This window comes from Schistocerca serialis, chromosome 5 (assembly GCF_023864345.2).
Source record: "Schistocerca serialis cubense isolate TAMUIC-IGC-003099 chromosome 5, iqSchSeri2.2, whole genome shotgun sequence".
NCBI classification, from domain to species: Eukaryota; Metazoa; Arthropoda; class Insecta; order Orthoptera; family Acrididae; genus Schistocerca; species Schistocerca serialis.
In genome coordinates, this window is record NC_064642.1 from 60,592,889 (window position 1) to 60,609,115 (window position 16,227).

The 16,227-nt window shown below is 38.8% G+C and overlaps 1 protein-coding gene across 3 annotated transcripts in view; it reads left to right on the forward strand.

The window, feature by feature from the left end:
* The window catches only part of LOC126481174 (cactin), a 165,355-nt gene that overhangs the window by 82,948 nt on the left and 66,180 nt on the right, over positions 1-16,227 (forward strand). For all 3 annotated transcript variants that reach the window (XM_050104744.1, XM_050104745.1, XM_050104746.1), the window contains exon 6: positions 7,243-7,360. In XM_050104744.1, the coding sequence (XP_049960701.1) occupies positions 7,243-7,360 (118 nt within the window). The remainder of the gene's footprint in view (positions 1-7,242; positions 7,361-16,227) is intronic.

Here is a 16,227-nt window from a genome sequence, read left to right on the forward strand (position 1 = left end):
ATGTTTTTTGTCACACTCAGTTTGATGCTGAGGAGCAATTAAGTAGTACCTATGATCACATCTAAGCATTAGCTTCAACTCATTTTTCAGAAACAAAAACAAACAATATGTCTAAATATGTGACACCTGAATAGTGCATGCCACCAGAAACAACCATGCATTATGTAACTCAGAATCACTCTTTACAATGCGGTGAGTACAAAAAATTAAATTTAAAGTTCCAAATCATGTAATAAAACTGATAATCGCTAGGAGTGGTAAGTTATTGACTTTAGAGGTTACTATTCAGCTGCAATGTTTCATGCAGTTCTCTTTCTGTATAATGTATATTGCCACCATCTCATTTAAGCAGTGTCTGTTATTTGTTCTCTTACATAGTTAGGATATCTACTTTGCTTTCTCTTTTTCTTTATCACTATAATCTGTAAATCACTTTTCAACAGACAGTCAAGTTTCGAAAGCGTGTGACCCAGTCGATTTGTTTATTAATGTAATTAATTGAGTTGACTTCTTCCTGCATTTTGTGTCAAATGGACTTTACCCAGTTAAAAGAATACACTGCATAACAGGAGAAACTAAAACACATTTACGTATAAAATGTATATTTAGAATAGCAGTGTCACATCACAGAAGTGATTTAGAAAGGGGAAAGTTAGAGAGATCATGAAAATAAAGGCAAGTAGGATGTGAGCTACTAAGCAAATATATAACATGTAGAGTGATGTACTGCTAAATTGGGTAGACTGTACAACAAAAAGTAGTCTTTGAAGATAATTAAAATAGGTTGAGCATTAAGAATATACCAAATATTTGTCCCATTTATTCGATCTTCTGCTACCCGACACCATTTGATTTACCTATTGAAATCATTTAACATCGATTTTGCAATATACGCTTCAGCATTCTGTATGTGTGCAAATTTTTGAATATTGCTTGTGGTCAGTTTTTAGTCAATTCATTGAGTGAAGTGAAAGCAAATACTCCCTATAAATTACACAATGAATCTTTCCAATCTCCCGCCACCTCCCACAGTCCCACCATCCGGCCAGAGAGGAGCATTCCTGTCATAACTCAGTACCACCCAGGACTGGAGCAACTGAATTACATTCTCCACCAGGGTTTTGACTACCTCTCGTCGTGCCCTGAAATGAGAAATGTCCTGCCCACTGTCTTTCCCACTCCATCCGCAGTGATATTCCACTGTCCACCGAACCTACACAATGTACTCGTCCATTCCTAAACAACCCCTGCTCCCAACCCCTAACCTCACTGCTCATGCCCCTGTAAGGACCTAGATGCGAGACCTGCCCCATACATCCTCCCACCACCACCTACTCCAGTCCACTCGCAAACGTCACCTATCCCTTTAGAGAGAGGGCTACCTGTGAAAATGACAACCAACAAGCTGTCTGTCCACATGAATGGCCACTGACAAACTTTGGCCAAGAAATAATTGGGCCACCCTGTTGCTGAGCACGCTGAGCATTTCAGTGACTGCATCATAGCCCGTGCCATATGGACCCTTCCCACGAACATCAGCTTTTCTAATTGCGCAAGTGGGAACTTTCCCCGCAATATATCCTACATTCTGTAACCCTCCTGGCCTCAACCTTCATTAGTCATTCTTTTCAATCATCCAGTCTCCCTGCCCTCCCCTCTCTCCTCCTCATCTGTGCGCACTCTCCATCAGCACTGCACTGTCCAGCCCCCATCTTAATGTCCCTCCCCCTCCCCGCCTCAGCCTCCTCCTTAGCCCCTTCCAGTTGCCACTCCCATCATACACTGGTGCTGCTGCTCACAGTGTGGCTACAGTGTGTGTGTGTGTGTTTTGTGTGTGTTTTGTGTGTGTGTGTGTGTGTGTGTGTGTCATCTATTTTTTGACGAAGGCTGTATGAGCTGAAAGCTTTATTTATGACAGTATTTTTGTTGTGCCTATCTGTGACTCAGTTTCTCCGCTATATGGTGAATGCCAACTTTCCTTCTCATAATGTTATTACATTCCATCCTGGATTTTCCATTGTTTGAAAAAAAGATGTAATTGAAATTTCTCGCAGATTTAAACTGTTTGCTAGACTTGAACTCAAACGTGGGACCTTTGCCTTTCGTGGAAAAGTGCTCTTCCGACTTGAGATATACAAGCACAACTCACAGTGCACACTTTCAGCTTTACTTCTACCAGTACCTCATCTCCTACCTTCCAAATTTCACAGAAGTCATCCTGCACACGTTGCCGGACTGACACTCCTGGAAGAAAGAGTGTAAGTTTGGAAGGATGAAGATTTACTGGCAGAAGTAAACCTGTGAGACTGGGTTGTGAGTCACACTCAGAAAGCTAATTCGGTTGAAAAATTGCCCTTGGAAGGCTAAGGTCCCACATGTGAGTTCCAGTTTGGCATGCAGTTTTAATCTGCCAGGAAGTTTCAAATCAGTGCACACTCTGCTGCAAAGTGAAAATTTTTTCTGTAAAAGATTTAATTACTTGAAAATAATCAGGATAGTTAAGAAAAACCCGCCAGATAAATATCCTGAAGGACCCTTTAAAATTCTAAGTTGAACGTAAAACTTTAAATTCTCAATTGACACCTCGCTTGCTTTCTCTTGATCTACATACTCTTAATAATCGTAGAATATAGATCAGTATTTAAACATCTTACATTTCATTCTTTCTGAACAAACATGAAAATAAAAAAATATAGTCAAATGTCTTATGTAAATCTTTGTCTAAAAGTAAAAAATAAAATACAAGGTGTACAACTTTGCTTCCACCGTTTGCCAATAGGTGGCGACAACAGTAAGTAGCAGTCTAGAGAAACAGATTGCAGACATCATGCAGGTAGCTCAGACCTTGGTCAACATAACCTCATTCAAACATTAGTTGATTTGTGGCTGCATCATAAAGTTGTTCTTGATTGAAAATGTCAGTTTACGAGCCTAATTCTCGTCATTTGCAGGATGTGTTACTGTTGTGTTTCAGCATGAAGAAAACAGCAGCTGAGTCTCATCGAATGCTCTCAAGTGCGTATGGTAAGGATGCTATTAGTGAAAGAACATGATGTGAGTGGTTTGAATGCTTCAAGAACGGTGATTTTAACGTCGTAGACCGGTACAGTGGTGGAAGAGAGAATATTTTCCAAAATGCAGAATTGGAGACATTGCTGATTGAAGACTCGCGTCAAACTCAAGAAGAAATGGGACAATTAGTTGGAGTGACACAGCAAGCCATTTCAAAATGTCTGAAGGCTATGGGCATGATTCAGAAAGAAGAAACTTGGGTCCCGTGTGAGCTGAAACCAAGAGATGTTGAACGGCATTTTTATATTTGTGAAGAGTTGCTTCAGAGGCAAAAACGGAAGGGATTTCCGCATTGCATTGTGGCTAGGGACGAAAAATGGGTTCATTATGATAACCCTAAATGCAAAAAATCATTGGGATATCCTGGCCATGCTATCACATCGACGGCCAAACTGAACATTCACGGCTCCAAGATCATGCTCTGCATTTGGTGGGACCAGCTTGGAGTCGTATACTGTGGGGTGTTAAAACCAAGTGAAACAATCACAGGCGCTCGTTATCGAATGCAGTTAATGCGTTTGAGCAGACCATTAAAAGATAAAAACGCCCACAATACAGCGAGAGGCAGGATAAAGTGATTTTACAGTATGAAAATACTCAACCCCACATTGAAAAAGAGGTCAAAACGTACTTGGAAACGTTAAAATGGGAAGTCCTACCCCACCCGCCGTATTCTCCAGACTTTGCTCCCTCTGACTATCACCTGTTTAGATCAATGGTGCATGGCCTGACTGACCAACACTTCTGATCTCATGAAGGTCACAAATTGGATCGATTTGTGGATCGCTTTAAAAGATGAACAATTTTTTCGACACAGGACTCGTACACTGCCCAAATGATGGGAGGAAGTAGTGGCCAGCGATGGCAAATACTTTGAATGATATATGTGTAACCAATTTGTTTCATTGAAGCCTGAAATGTTGCTGAAAAAATGGTGGAATTAAAGTTGTACACCTTGTAGACAAGAGAAGCCCTTGATATGCTCTTGAATGGTGCTCAAAATCAGTTCAGAAAATGAGGTGCTGATTGAGAATTTAAAGTTCAGTGTTTTAACTTAGAATCAAAGAATTTAAAAGAGTACTGGAGGAAATTCGTCTGGTGGATTATGCAGACTATGCAGTCTGATGTTGTGTGGCCTTGATATGTGCCCGAAGGTGTAAAAATGTTCCAATTATTTTTCAGTCTCAAAAAGTTTTCAACAGATAATCCTTCAAACTTCATTTTTGCTTCATTGTTCAATTGCTATATATGATTTCTAACTTTATTCAAAGGCATGTCAAATGTTTTCGTAAGCTATTTTATTTCTTACTTTTACACAAATCATTGCACTAAGCATGCGACTGATTTTTTTCCGAATATTTGTTTTTAATCTTTTGTATAAGTGAATTAGTTTTTATTGTCTGTTACTTTGCTACTGCCTTCACACAGGTTTATCTGATAACAGATCAAAATCTGTAATAAATGTAATTTCTTGAGTAGGCTTAATAGAGAAACAAGTAGAGCTTGTAATGTTAGTATACTACTATATTCTCTCACATTTAGATTTATTAAACAAATGGGCATATTTAGAAAATATTTATTTAAGCATAAAACTCAGTTGGCAGTTTCACAGTTATTTTTATTTTACTTTCCTGATTTCAACAAATTAGTCTATCATCTTCTGAAGCCTACAGAATTTGGGATAATATAAATCATAAGAACTTGGCCACACATTTATGTAAAGTATAAGAAGTGTATTACAAAAAGTACCTAATATTGGTTGAGCAGATGTCAGTATCTTCTTCACAGAAGCATAATGCTGTGACATATCCAAATTGTACATATTGTAAGTGATAATTATACACACATATTGAGAATTTACAGCAAATGTATCACATTTATGTATACAGTCAGTTCGTTGTGCCAGCAGCAGGGAATGTATACACCGTCCAGTCACATTAATGTGATCATCTGTCAAAAGTCAGTATTACCACCTTTTACAGCACGGACCACTGTGAGATGTGCTTGAAGAGTAAATGAGGTTCTGGAAGGTACTGACAGGCGTTTGCAGACATGCTGACTCCAGCACTTTGGCCATCTTCACTAAGTTACTTGGTTTAGGGTGCAGGGCACGAAAAGCCCGATCGAGGTGGTCCCACGGATTCTCCATTGGATTTAAATCTGGGAAGTTTGACGACCATGGGAGTACGGTAAACTCATCCTGGTGCTCTTCGAGCCACACACACACATAATCTGTGAGCTGTGTGACACGTTGCATTGTCTCACTGGTAACTGCCATTGTGCTGAGAAAAAAACAAACTACTTTTAGGGGTGGACAGGGACCCCATGGATAGGTGCATTCACATGTTGGGCCACTGTGCCTTCCAGATTGATGAGATCACCTAGGGAATGCCCTCCAGCGTGGACCCTTTTTAACAATTATTACAGGATGTTAGCTTTCAGACATTTCATACCGTACACGCTGACAGCCATCCGCCCTATGGAACATAAAATGTGATTCATCTTAAAAAGCCATTTGTCCCCACTCAGTGGACATTCGATTGTGGTATTGGTGTGCAAATTCCAACCTTTGTTGCCAATGAACAGCAATCAACACTGGTGCACGAACCAGGCACCTGCTGCGGAGGCCCATGCTCAGCAACATTTGCTGAACTGTCGTTGAGAAGGCTCTGTTTCCTCGGTTCATTGGGCAGTCAGTTGCTTAACTGTTGTATGTCTGTTCATTTGCACACATCTCCACAGTCATCGTTTACCCCCATCATCTATAGCCTGTGGTGCAACACAGTTGCCTCGGCACCAGCTTCAGATAGCGCCATTTTGCCATGGACAGTATACTTTAAACACGGCAGCACACATACAGGTTACAAACTTTTTAGAAATGCTTCCATCCTTGGCCCGAAAACCAATGATCATTCCCTTTTAGATGTCAGATAAATTGCTCCATTTCCACATTACAACAATGGCTTCACTGTTTTCCGCATCACACCCTCCACTGCTAGTTATGCCACTTATTGTCTGTGAGTGTGTAGGGCCTCGAGAATTTCGGGGTAAATTCTAGAGACACTTGTATTTCCGCCGTCTCGAACACGCGTTATTTTAGAGATGAGTGTAGTAAAGTAGAGCTGTGTCTACTGCACCACAATTATGTGTGTGCAGAATGGACATGTATCGGACAGATGACTGGCATGAGCAGGTAATCGCCAAGCCCGCCTAAGAAGTTACACGTCCAGCTCAAGGAGTAAATGTACCGTACTCGGTGCAGCGTCAAACATTATTTGGTGAACATTTGAATGTTGTTGAAAGAAGAGAGGAGACACTTATTCATTCGTTCTCTTACTTTTGTAAGGTCCAGACAGTTGTCTTGTTAACCTTGGAGAGATTTGTAGACTGTATTTATGGAAAAATAAATGTGATAGTTTCTGACGGACCGGAAGGTGTCAAGCGTACAAAAAATGTTTTAGTTGTATAAAAAATGTTATGTGTGATGAAAATACAGTGAGATTGAGTTCAAAGTATTCTCGAGTGTAGAGAATTATTTTAAAAGTATGAAAAATTCCTCCAAAGTAGCATTTTATCTATGGAGAAGAAGTTGTGCAGGACATCGCAGCCGGCTATCGTGAAAAGAAGATCGGCAAAGGAACTCCAAGTAAGTTCGATAGCCAAGGGGGAGTGTGAGTCTTGCACACCAGTACTACACTGCCACCCTTAATCACCGGAAACTGCCAGAAGTGGTTATTCCATGTTTACATGTTTCCTTAGTGGTCACATTAATGTGTATGCACTGTTTATAAAAGCATATACATAGTATTTGTGTATTTGTATTTTTGTGTTTGCTGTTTGCCTTGTAGTCAGTCTTCCCTTATTTTTGAAGACTGTTGAGAGCTACGTACAAAAAGGAGGTTGCTTAAAAGTTTTCTATGCTCATTATGCATTATTTATTTTGTGTAGTTTAATGTGGTTAAGAGTGATGAAAATTATTATTCTTGCAGTTGCATTTCTCTAATGCCATATTTACAGATTTCATTACTTACATAAATTGTCTTGTTATAATTGCTTCCAGTTTACACAAAGTAAGTAGCAGCATTCATTGAGGTTCTTCTGCTTCAAGGCCTTAATTGACTTACTTTTTGCCTTTGTGTCACTAGCTCCTGCTCTCTTTTTATGTTCCAGGTCTACAAAGAATTGGAGAGAGGAAAGAATCTAGATTATTGGAACGATATTACTGTGATTGTAGAAGATGAGCTTCACAAACTGAGGAAACTGGAAAAGCAAAGTGCATATGAAGCAGGTAATGCTATTTCCTTAACACTGATTGAACTCAGAACTGTTTGAGCTCGATGTGTGTGTTATTGTTTCTGTACATGTAAATATGACGTGGGCCTTCTCAGCATGCAATTACAAAGCATTGCATACACACTAATATACAGGGGGTTTCAAAAAGAATATACATATTACAAAGTATTATTTTGTCTAAACTATTGATCGCTGCACCTCGGCTTGGCTATTGGAGAAACGAATACATAGTCTAGTTTATATTAATAGCTGCTAGATGCCAGTTGTCTTCTGTTTTGCTTGGTAAACATCATATGTTTAAAATGGCTACTCCGCAGCAGAAATCATTTTGTGTTCTCGAGTTTGTGAAGTTCAGTTCCGTGATTATAGTGCAAAGACTTTTCAGGTTGAGGTATCAAATTGATCCTCCAAATGGGTGGAACATTCACAGATGGTATCAACAGTTTCTAGATACAGGATGTGTATGTAAAGGAAAGAGTCCTGGCCATCCTCGTGTTCGTGAAGAAAATGTTGTACGGATTCAAACTGCTTTCCAATGTAGTCCTTCAACAGCAACTCCTCATGCCAGTTGGGAGTTACAACTGCATACAACAACAATTTGACATGTTTTGAGACATCTGTTGGTTATGAAGCCATACAAGTTACAGCTGTTACAAGCTCTGTCTCCTGATGACAAAAGCAAACGTGGTATTTTGTAACAAGATTCTTGATGCTATTGACAATGATAACACTTTTGCACAATGCATCATGTTCAGTGATGAAGCGACTTTCCATGTAAGTGGTCAGGTAAACAAACACAATGTTTGAATTTGTGACCTTCAGAACCAACATGCAGCTATTGAACATGTGCGATTGCCCAAAGTCAATGTGCTTTGTGTGATGTCCCGATCATCTGTTTATGGCCCATTCTTCTTTGATGGAAACACGGTTGAACGGTCAGCAGTATCTCGCTATGTTACAAAACTGGTTGTTTCCGAGGCTGCATAAAGACAACTTCATTTTTCAACAAGACGGGGCACCCCCTTACTGGAGTCATCAAGTGCGTGAATATCTGAATGAAACTTTACTGAACCATTGGATTGGTCGTCAAGGAGCTGGCAATTTAGCATGTCTCAGCTGGGCTCCACAGTCACCGGATTTGACGCCCTCTGACTTCTTTCTGTGGGGTTTCGTTAAAGACATTTATGTACCACTACTCCCACAGAACTTGGAAGAGTTGAAAAACCAAATCCGCACTGCCATAACATCAGTGACGAAGGACATGCTTGCCCGAGTTTGGGAGGAATTTGTGTATCAATGTGATATTGTTCGTGTCGTTGATGGACGACATATTGAGCATCTGTAATCTGAACTTGAGAGGTTCTTAAATATGTCTTAAAGTTTAATAAATATATGCATTTCAAATACATATATTCTTTTTCAAAAACCCTGTATATGACTAGTGGAAGTGTTGGTGGCTCCAAGGTACTGTTATTTACAGTTATGGTATTCACTCAACTTGCTTCTCACAAAAAGTTATTCTCTCATTAAAAGGTGGGCATATTTCAGTGGAAGTCATATCAAATTTGAATTTATTTTTTGCACATTAGAGTGACACAAAATATATTTTCCTTATTTATCTAGAAAACAAATTTTTAACATTTTATGCACTGGTCTCATAATTCAGATAACTTATGCCCATATTGTAATACTACTTGGCATGCCTTATTCTGTATGTGGTCTGCAAATAACTATCATAATTACTGAAGCAGATTTTGCAAATTTTTCTGTTTATCAGGTCTGCTGCAATGGGAACTTAGATAAAGTCTTGCCACAATTTATCACATGTTGCATGTTTTTAAATGTTAGTCACACAGTTGGTTTACCATATGTACGTAAGTTACCACAATGCCAAAGTATGTCAACTTGTGACTCTTGTCACTGTAAAAAGAACTGCATCATATACTTGTAAATATACTTCACACAGACATTCATAGAATCACTATTTTTGTATTGTACATTATTTATGACTTATGTGATTAACAAGCAGGAATGAAATGAAAATTTGTGTGAATCTCTTGCCTTAGAAGGGCCTGCTTATTCTGTTGTGGTAGCTTTTTGAAATTGTGTAATTGAGCTCTTTTTCTACGAAAGAAGCAGGAGTTAATCAGATGTAATTAGCCACTGATAGGATAGAAACAGAATGCACATTTAGAAATGTGTAAAACCAGCACGAGGAACATGTCACCATTTTTAGCACTTGCAGATTTTAACAGCACATCTATTCTTCTCCAGGGCACTGCACAGTCGAACTCATATAGAGGTACCCATTCTGGACAGATAATTGTAATAGAGCTTAAAATCATAAGTGTAATTAGAACATCAGTACTATGTCAGCTTATGGTATATGGCTTACTAAACTAGGCAAACTCTTCTATAGTCTAGAACATGCTGTCCCAACAATGCCCCATCCACAGAGCAGTAGCACAGCACTAACTGCAGCAGCTAGGAGCCTGTATGGGGGGGGGGGGGGGGATGCTATGATTTATGATGTTGCTGATCATGTAAGGTATGGTCGAAAGATCACAAGTCTGTGTTGTGAAGACTCATTCGATTGTTAACTGCAAGTGACGATGCTCTATGGTGTGCCTTTCCATCTGAATTTTCACAGAGAGCAAAAGTGCTCCACGGACTGGAACAGCCTGTTCTAGAATAATACAAGGTGTCTGCACTGGAATTCCCTATTTTCAATTTGCTCACACCACAATAGTAAATGAAATAAATTTATTTCCTTCTCAAAGATAAGGTGTATGTCAAGTTAAGTTAAAGGGCAGGGGGGGAGGGGGGGGGGGGGGTGGCATGCATGTGATCCCTTGCGGTAACGTGAAGAATAACTGTCTACTTTGTATTCTGTTTCCATCCAGGTCCACTGCAATATATCTCGAAGAATGGTAGCAATGCCTTCTACATTCCAAGTGCAGAGGTCTTGGGGGTCTTGCACTGCAGTTGCAAACACCCTGTTCTTCATGTAGTCACAGAGGAAAAAAAACCAATACTGTGATGTCAGGAGAATGTGGAGACAAGTTCATGGGTCCATCTTGTCTAGTCCAGCTTCCTGGAAATTTTCTATTCAGATTTGTCCAAACATCCAGCAACCAGTGAGGTAGAGTGCCATCTTGTTGAAAGCAGAGCTTTGGGTGCAGGTCTTCAACCTGTGGAAAACCAAACATCTCTAGCATGTCTGGGTGCCTCGATCCTGTGACAGGCTCCTCAGCAAAGAAAAAAGGTCCAGGTATATTATTGCACCTAGGCCACACCAAAAATTCACTTTCAGGCTGTCCCACGCCTTTTCACTGGTACTGTTGGGGTTCTGTGACTCTCAAATGCAAACATTATTCGTATTGACAGTCCCAGAGACCTGGAATGTGACCTCATTGGAAAACATTACACTTAACAAGTAAGCAGGATTCTATTCTATTCTATTCGGTTAAGTATTTTACGTGCAAATCTCTGTTGCCATTGCTTGTGATTGGGCCTTATGACGTGCAGAATGTGCACCTTGTATGAATACAGATGGAACCACTTTTTGAGGACCTTATGAACTATTGAACATGAAAACTGAAGTTTCCCATGAAAGCTGAAAGCTGATGAATTGATTTGTGTAGACTTCGCTAGAACACTTAGTGGAGTTTCTCAATTTGTTCTACAGAGACAAGCTGACCGCCTGCACACCGCTCCAGAATACTGTCATTGTCCACAAACTGCCTATGCCATGCTTTTATTCTCTTGGCATCTGGTTCTACTGTATTGGAAACAGTATGAAACTGCCTTTGCACCCTAACAATGGGTTTAAACCCTGTGTACCAGAAAACAGTTTGTGCCTTCTCCTGAACTGACACCATTTTCTCTTGGACAGGTAGTGAAACAATGAAAACACACTGAACATTGACAAAAATTAGGCACCAGCTTTAGGTTTTCTGCACCCAACAGACAAGTCAGACCTGAAACAGAGAAAGATATACCATTTTTGAACCACCTCAGAAATTAAGGCAGTTTGATGCAAACACCAATTAATACTATCATGCATGCTAAAAGTTTAGGTAGGCACTTGACTGATAATGGTTATTTAGTTTCATATTATTTCACAAGTTAGATTTTGAAGTTAAATAATTTTGCGAACAGTAAAAGTACTAAAAATATCTTTAGGGCAGTCTTTAATATAAAAATCACAAAGAAAACTCTTAAATTTTAGATTAAATATTTTCTTCTTCTATCTAATGCTATGTCGAACTCTGTAGAAAAGGTGATAAATGAAAAAAATTAAAAATAATTCTGATAACTCAGAGAAAGACAATAGAATAAGAGAAGTTCTGCAGGTACCTGTTTAGTTTGGAAGATTACTGTTCAGGAAGATAATATCATCAAGTGTCATTGGCTTTGAAGATGTGCATCAGTCCTGCATTCTCCATCTCTCAGATGCCACACTGCATGCTGCAATGCAGTGCATGAAGTATCCAGTTTGGGAAGATGTGAATGCATGCTATTAGGCCTGTGTCACCAGGCTATCAGGCTGCTGTCTTTTGCAACTTGGGGTTTACCGTTGATGTATTTCGAAATTTCATCTGCAGCAATGCCAACATCTCTTACAGATTCAACTTCCAATGAATCTTCAGATTCATTGAAATATCCATTGGGTTTTTGTTTCTTTGCAGGAACCTCAGACATGATCTCATTATTTTTGAACTGTGGATATTTTTTTGCAACATGATGCCTCACTTCTTTTATAACTTCATGTTTCTCAGCAGTGCCAGGAATTTTAAACTTTCATATTTAGTGTGTAGAAACGTTGCGAGCTTATGTGTCGTTGTTGTATCCTACTTATTGATATTGCTTAAAAGTGATCTTCCTTTAGTCTTTAAATATATTAGAAAAGGGATTTTGTCCTCATTTTTTATAGAAGCAATTTCAACCCCCACAAAACACACAGATACTGTGTTGGTATTATGGAGGCTCTGAGATCACAGGCAACATGATGCCTCACTTCTTTTATAACTTCATGTTTCTCAGCAGTGCCAGGAATTTTAAACTTTCATATTTAGTGTGTAGAAACGTTGCGAGCTTATGTGTCGTTGTTGTATCCTACTTATTGATATTGCTTAAAAGTGATCTTCCTTTAGTCTTTAAATATATTAGAAAAGGGATTTTGTCCTCATTTTTTATAGAAGCAATTTCAACCCCCACAAAACACATAGATACTGTGTTGGTATTATGGAGGCTCTGAGATCACAGGCGGAATTTTTAAATGGTATTAGAAAACTTATTACATCTACCAACATTTTTTTGTCAACATAGTCAATTAAATTGTCTCAATTTTTCTTGGTCAAAATTGCTAGAACTTCCAACCATTGTGAATTAATTGACTCAAAGATATCTAGTTTGCTGTTCTGGTGTGTGTCCACATCTCCTTTCAACGACTTCTGCAGGCAGTTCAGAATAACAGTTCTAAAAGAACATGGTGACAGCTTGACAAGAATTGATTAATTGCTGCTGTACATAGTTCTTGTAATCACTGATATCACTCTAGTCGTGTGGTCAAGCATAGTATTGAGGTTGTGTGCTGAGCTGAGGAGTCTGTTATATTGCCAAAGTGCCGCTATAATGTTTGGTCACCCGTTCCTATAAAACATGGTTTAGCACAGTACTGAGTAAATCAAACGACCGTAATATCTTTATCAGTTCATGTTTAATATTTTCTCCAGTTTTTCCAATCTCACTCTCGAATTCTTTGGTGCACGTCACTTGATCCTCTAGTTTTCCTTCTTCACTGTTAATGCAATGCACAGTCACTCCCATGCAGTTCTTTTTCCAGTATTAATCACACCATAGTTCAACAGTTAGTGACCCTCCTACACCACTGTAAACATTCCTCACCTCTCTAGAAACAGCTTCAAGCAGACAGTCAGCAGTTTTCTTTAAATTTCTCAGAATGGTGGTTGGATGAGGTACCAATTCCTTGGCACTCACTGCATCAAACTTGACCCCACATCATAGGGAACTGTGTCATCTCGAGAAATCCATTTCCACTCACAACTTTTAAAACTACCTTTAAATTGGGGGTGGGGTGAGGTGGGGGGGGGGGGGGGGGGGGGGGGGCTTCAGGAACTTTTACATCTCTCTTAGGATTTAAAAAAGTAATTACTCTGCTTTGTCCAGCCTCACATGCATTTTAACAAAGTCAAAGTCCCAGATTTATATCCAGTGTAAGACTACACTTTTTTACACACGAAACAAGCCACTATATATCTTTGATATTCTCCTTGCCATCAAATATATAACCAAATTTCTTCCAAATCAGCAATTTCATTTTTGGTTCTCCCAGTAATATGAAATCATCTTGTTTTGCCTCATATGAAATTATCTCCATGGTGTTCATTTTATGAAAGCACTCCACTAATGTTTACTCCGATGCACTCATTACATGATCACTCAATTGCAACAAAGTGTTAACTGAAAGCAGCAGAAAGTTGGCAACTCACACCTCTCTGTGCTTCACATACTGCATGAAAACTAAGGTCACGCCGAAGCATAGTTACTAGATGCAGGTCTTTGGTTGCAGCTAAAGCAGCTGCTATGATAATCTAAGGATGGAAACAGACTTCCACTTTACTTAAGCCTTGCAGACATTCCAAGAATCCCCACAGACTTTATGTTTTCAGCTGATGTTATGACAAACATGCGGTGCTGATTTGTGCAGTCTCGTTCATTGACCACAGCTAATACAATTGTAAGATTGATATTATCCTTTAATTTTTAACTAGAAAGCAGCCCACAGATAACCCATGGATATCTGCAACAATGTGTACTTTTACCCACAAGGTAACAATTACTGCAGATCACTCTGGATATATCAGTGGATATCCATATCTTGCGGTCATTAACCACCGAATATGTACAGGGATTGTCCATTAAATAATAGTGAATTTAAGTGTTACAATACATTTGGAAACTCTCCATTTTGTGTGTGTGTGTGTATTATTCATAGCCATCAAAATAGTGAAACTGTTTGAAGAACAAAGTTTATGCTATCATCTTATTTGTGATACTGTAATATTTTTAATTATTCTAACAAACATGTTTGCTTGGTCTTCTTGTGTATTCATAGCAGTGAAAGTACTGAAACAGTTTGAAGAACCATATTTGTACTATTATCTTATTTGTGATACTGGAATATTTTTGTAAAACAATAAACTGGTAGCCGATATCGCAGGAATTCTTTTTATTCCATGATTACCGGTTTCGGCGAAACTAAAGCCGCCATCATCGGATCTTGTGCTTGTACGTGATAGAGACACTTAACATTTATAATGTCATCTCTCTTGGACACCTATGTGCTTCTTACAACAATTTTGTAAGGCCTGTGTGTTGTAGGCAACTATTAATATCACCAGTGTTTGCCTGATGTTGTATGTGCCCTAAGATCCGATGATGGCGGCTTTAGTTTTCCCGAAACTGGTAATCGTGGAATAAAAAGAATTCCTGCGATCTTGGCTATCAGTTTATTGTTTTACAAGCATCTAGATCGCTCGAGCACAATGTTCTCCCTATAAAATGGAATATTTTTAATCATTCCAACAAACATGTTTGCTTGGTCTTCTCCATTGCCATGTTCATTTCTTTTAGAATTTGAATAGTACTCTGAAAGTCTTGTAGCATTACTGTAATCACTGTTATCATTTGAAGGTAACAATTAGGACTTGCTTTTATTTAATTTTGTCTCTGGCTGCAACCTGTGTTAAGACAAAGTAATGTATCCAGTTATACATCATGCAGAGATATATATATCTACTTTGTGCAGCTGGAAAATTCTGTCATACTTTATTAACAGGTGGAAATTCTCTACTAAACAAATACTAACCTAAAAGTTATTACTGCTTTGTAACAAAAAGAGGCATAACAGATTCTTGCCTTGATAAACAGCATGATCTCTACATTGTGCTTCATTGATTCATAGAAATCATTCAAGTAAGTGTCAAGGGCTGTGCTATGGATTATTCTGGAGAATTGGCCTCAAGAACTGCAATTACGAAATTATTGTCAATATTATAGAAATGCATCTTAATCAATTTAGAGCCAAGGGGAAAACACACTATATTACTGTTCTGGAGATTCCATATGTGGATCATATCTACCTCATAGCTGACAAAATGCAGAACATCCACTAGTGTCTCCACCAACCATGATGTTGGAAATTTGGCTTGGTCACATGTATATCAAAAACTCAGGTCCTCTATCTCTCTGCCAGAGGAGTCTTGCGATCAGCATCGCTTAAGAACTAGTAGAACATTAGATGGAAGAAGAGTCGTATTTTCCATATTGAGGAAACATGATTATGAGTGATAAACCATTTAGAAGTTGCAACTGCTGCCGTTATTGCTAAGGCTGGTGCTGCTGCCTTCAGTAAACTGAACCAGACAGTAAGAGCATCCCAGTGCTTGCATCTGAAGACCAAACTAGCCATCGTCCAGATGATAATCTACCATAATCTTTTCAGTATCGCAATGGTACTCCTCATCTTTACTTTTGGCCCCACTTCCTCTGAGTGTTGCAAAACTTATCCTCCGTATCTTCTTGCATCGCCTCCTCCTCTGATTTGCTGCCAGTGGTTTGCACAGATTCCTTCTTCACTTTCTAAAAATTAAACGTAAGTTTTTGTTAATGTTGTGTTATTTACCTCAGTAGTGCTAAATAACACAAAAAAGAATGAAAAATTCAGATGAATCAACATTTTTTCCTGATTTTTCCAATTTTGTCATCTCAGCTGCTCAACTGTTTTCTCTTTGTTGATATGATTTTACAAATTTCACATCAATACCTTTATACAGC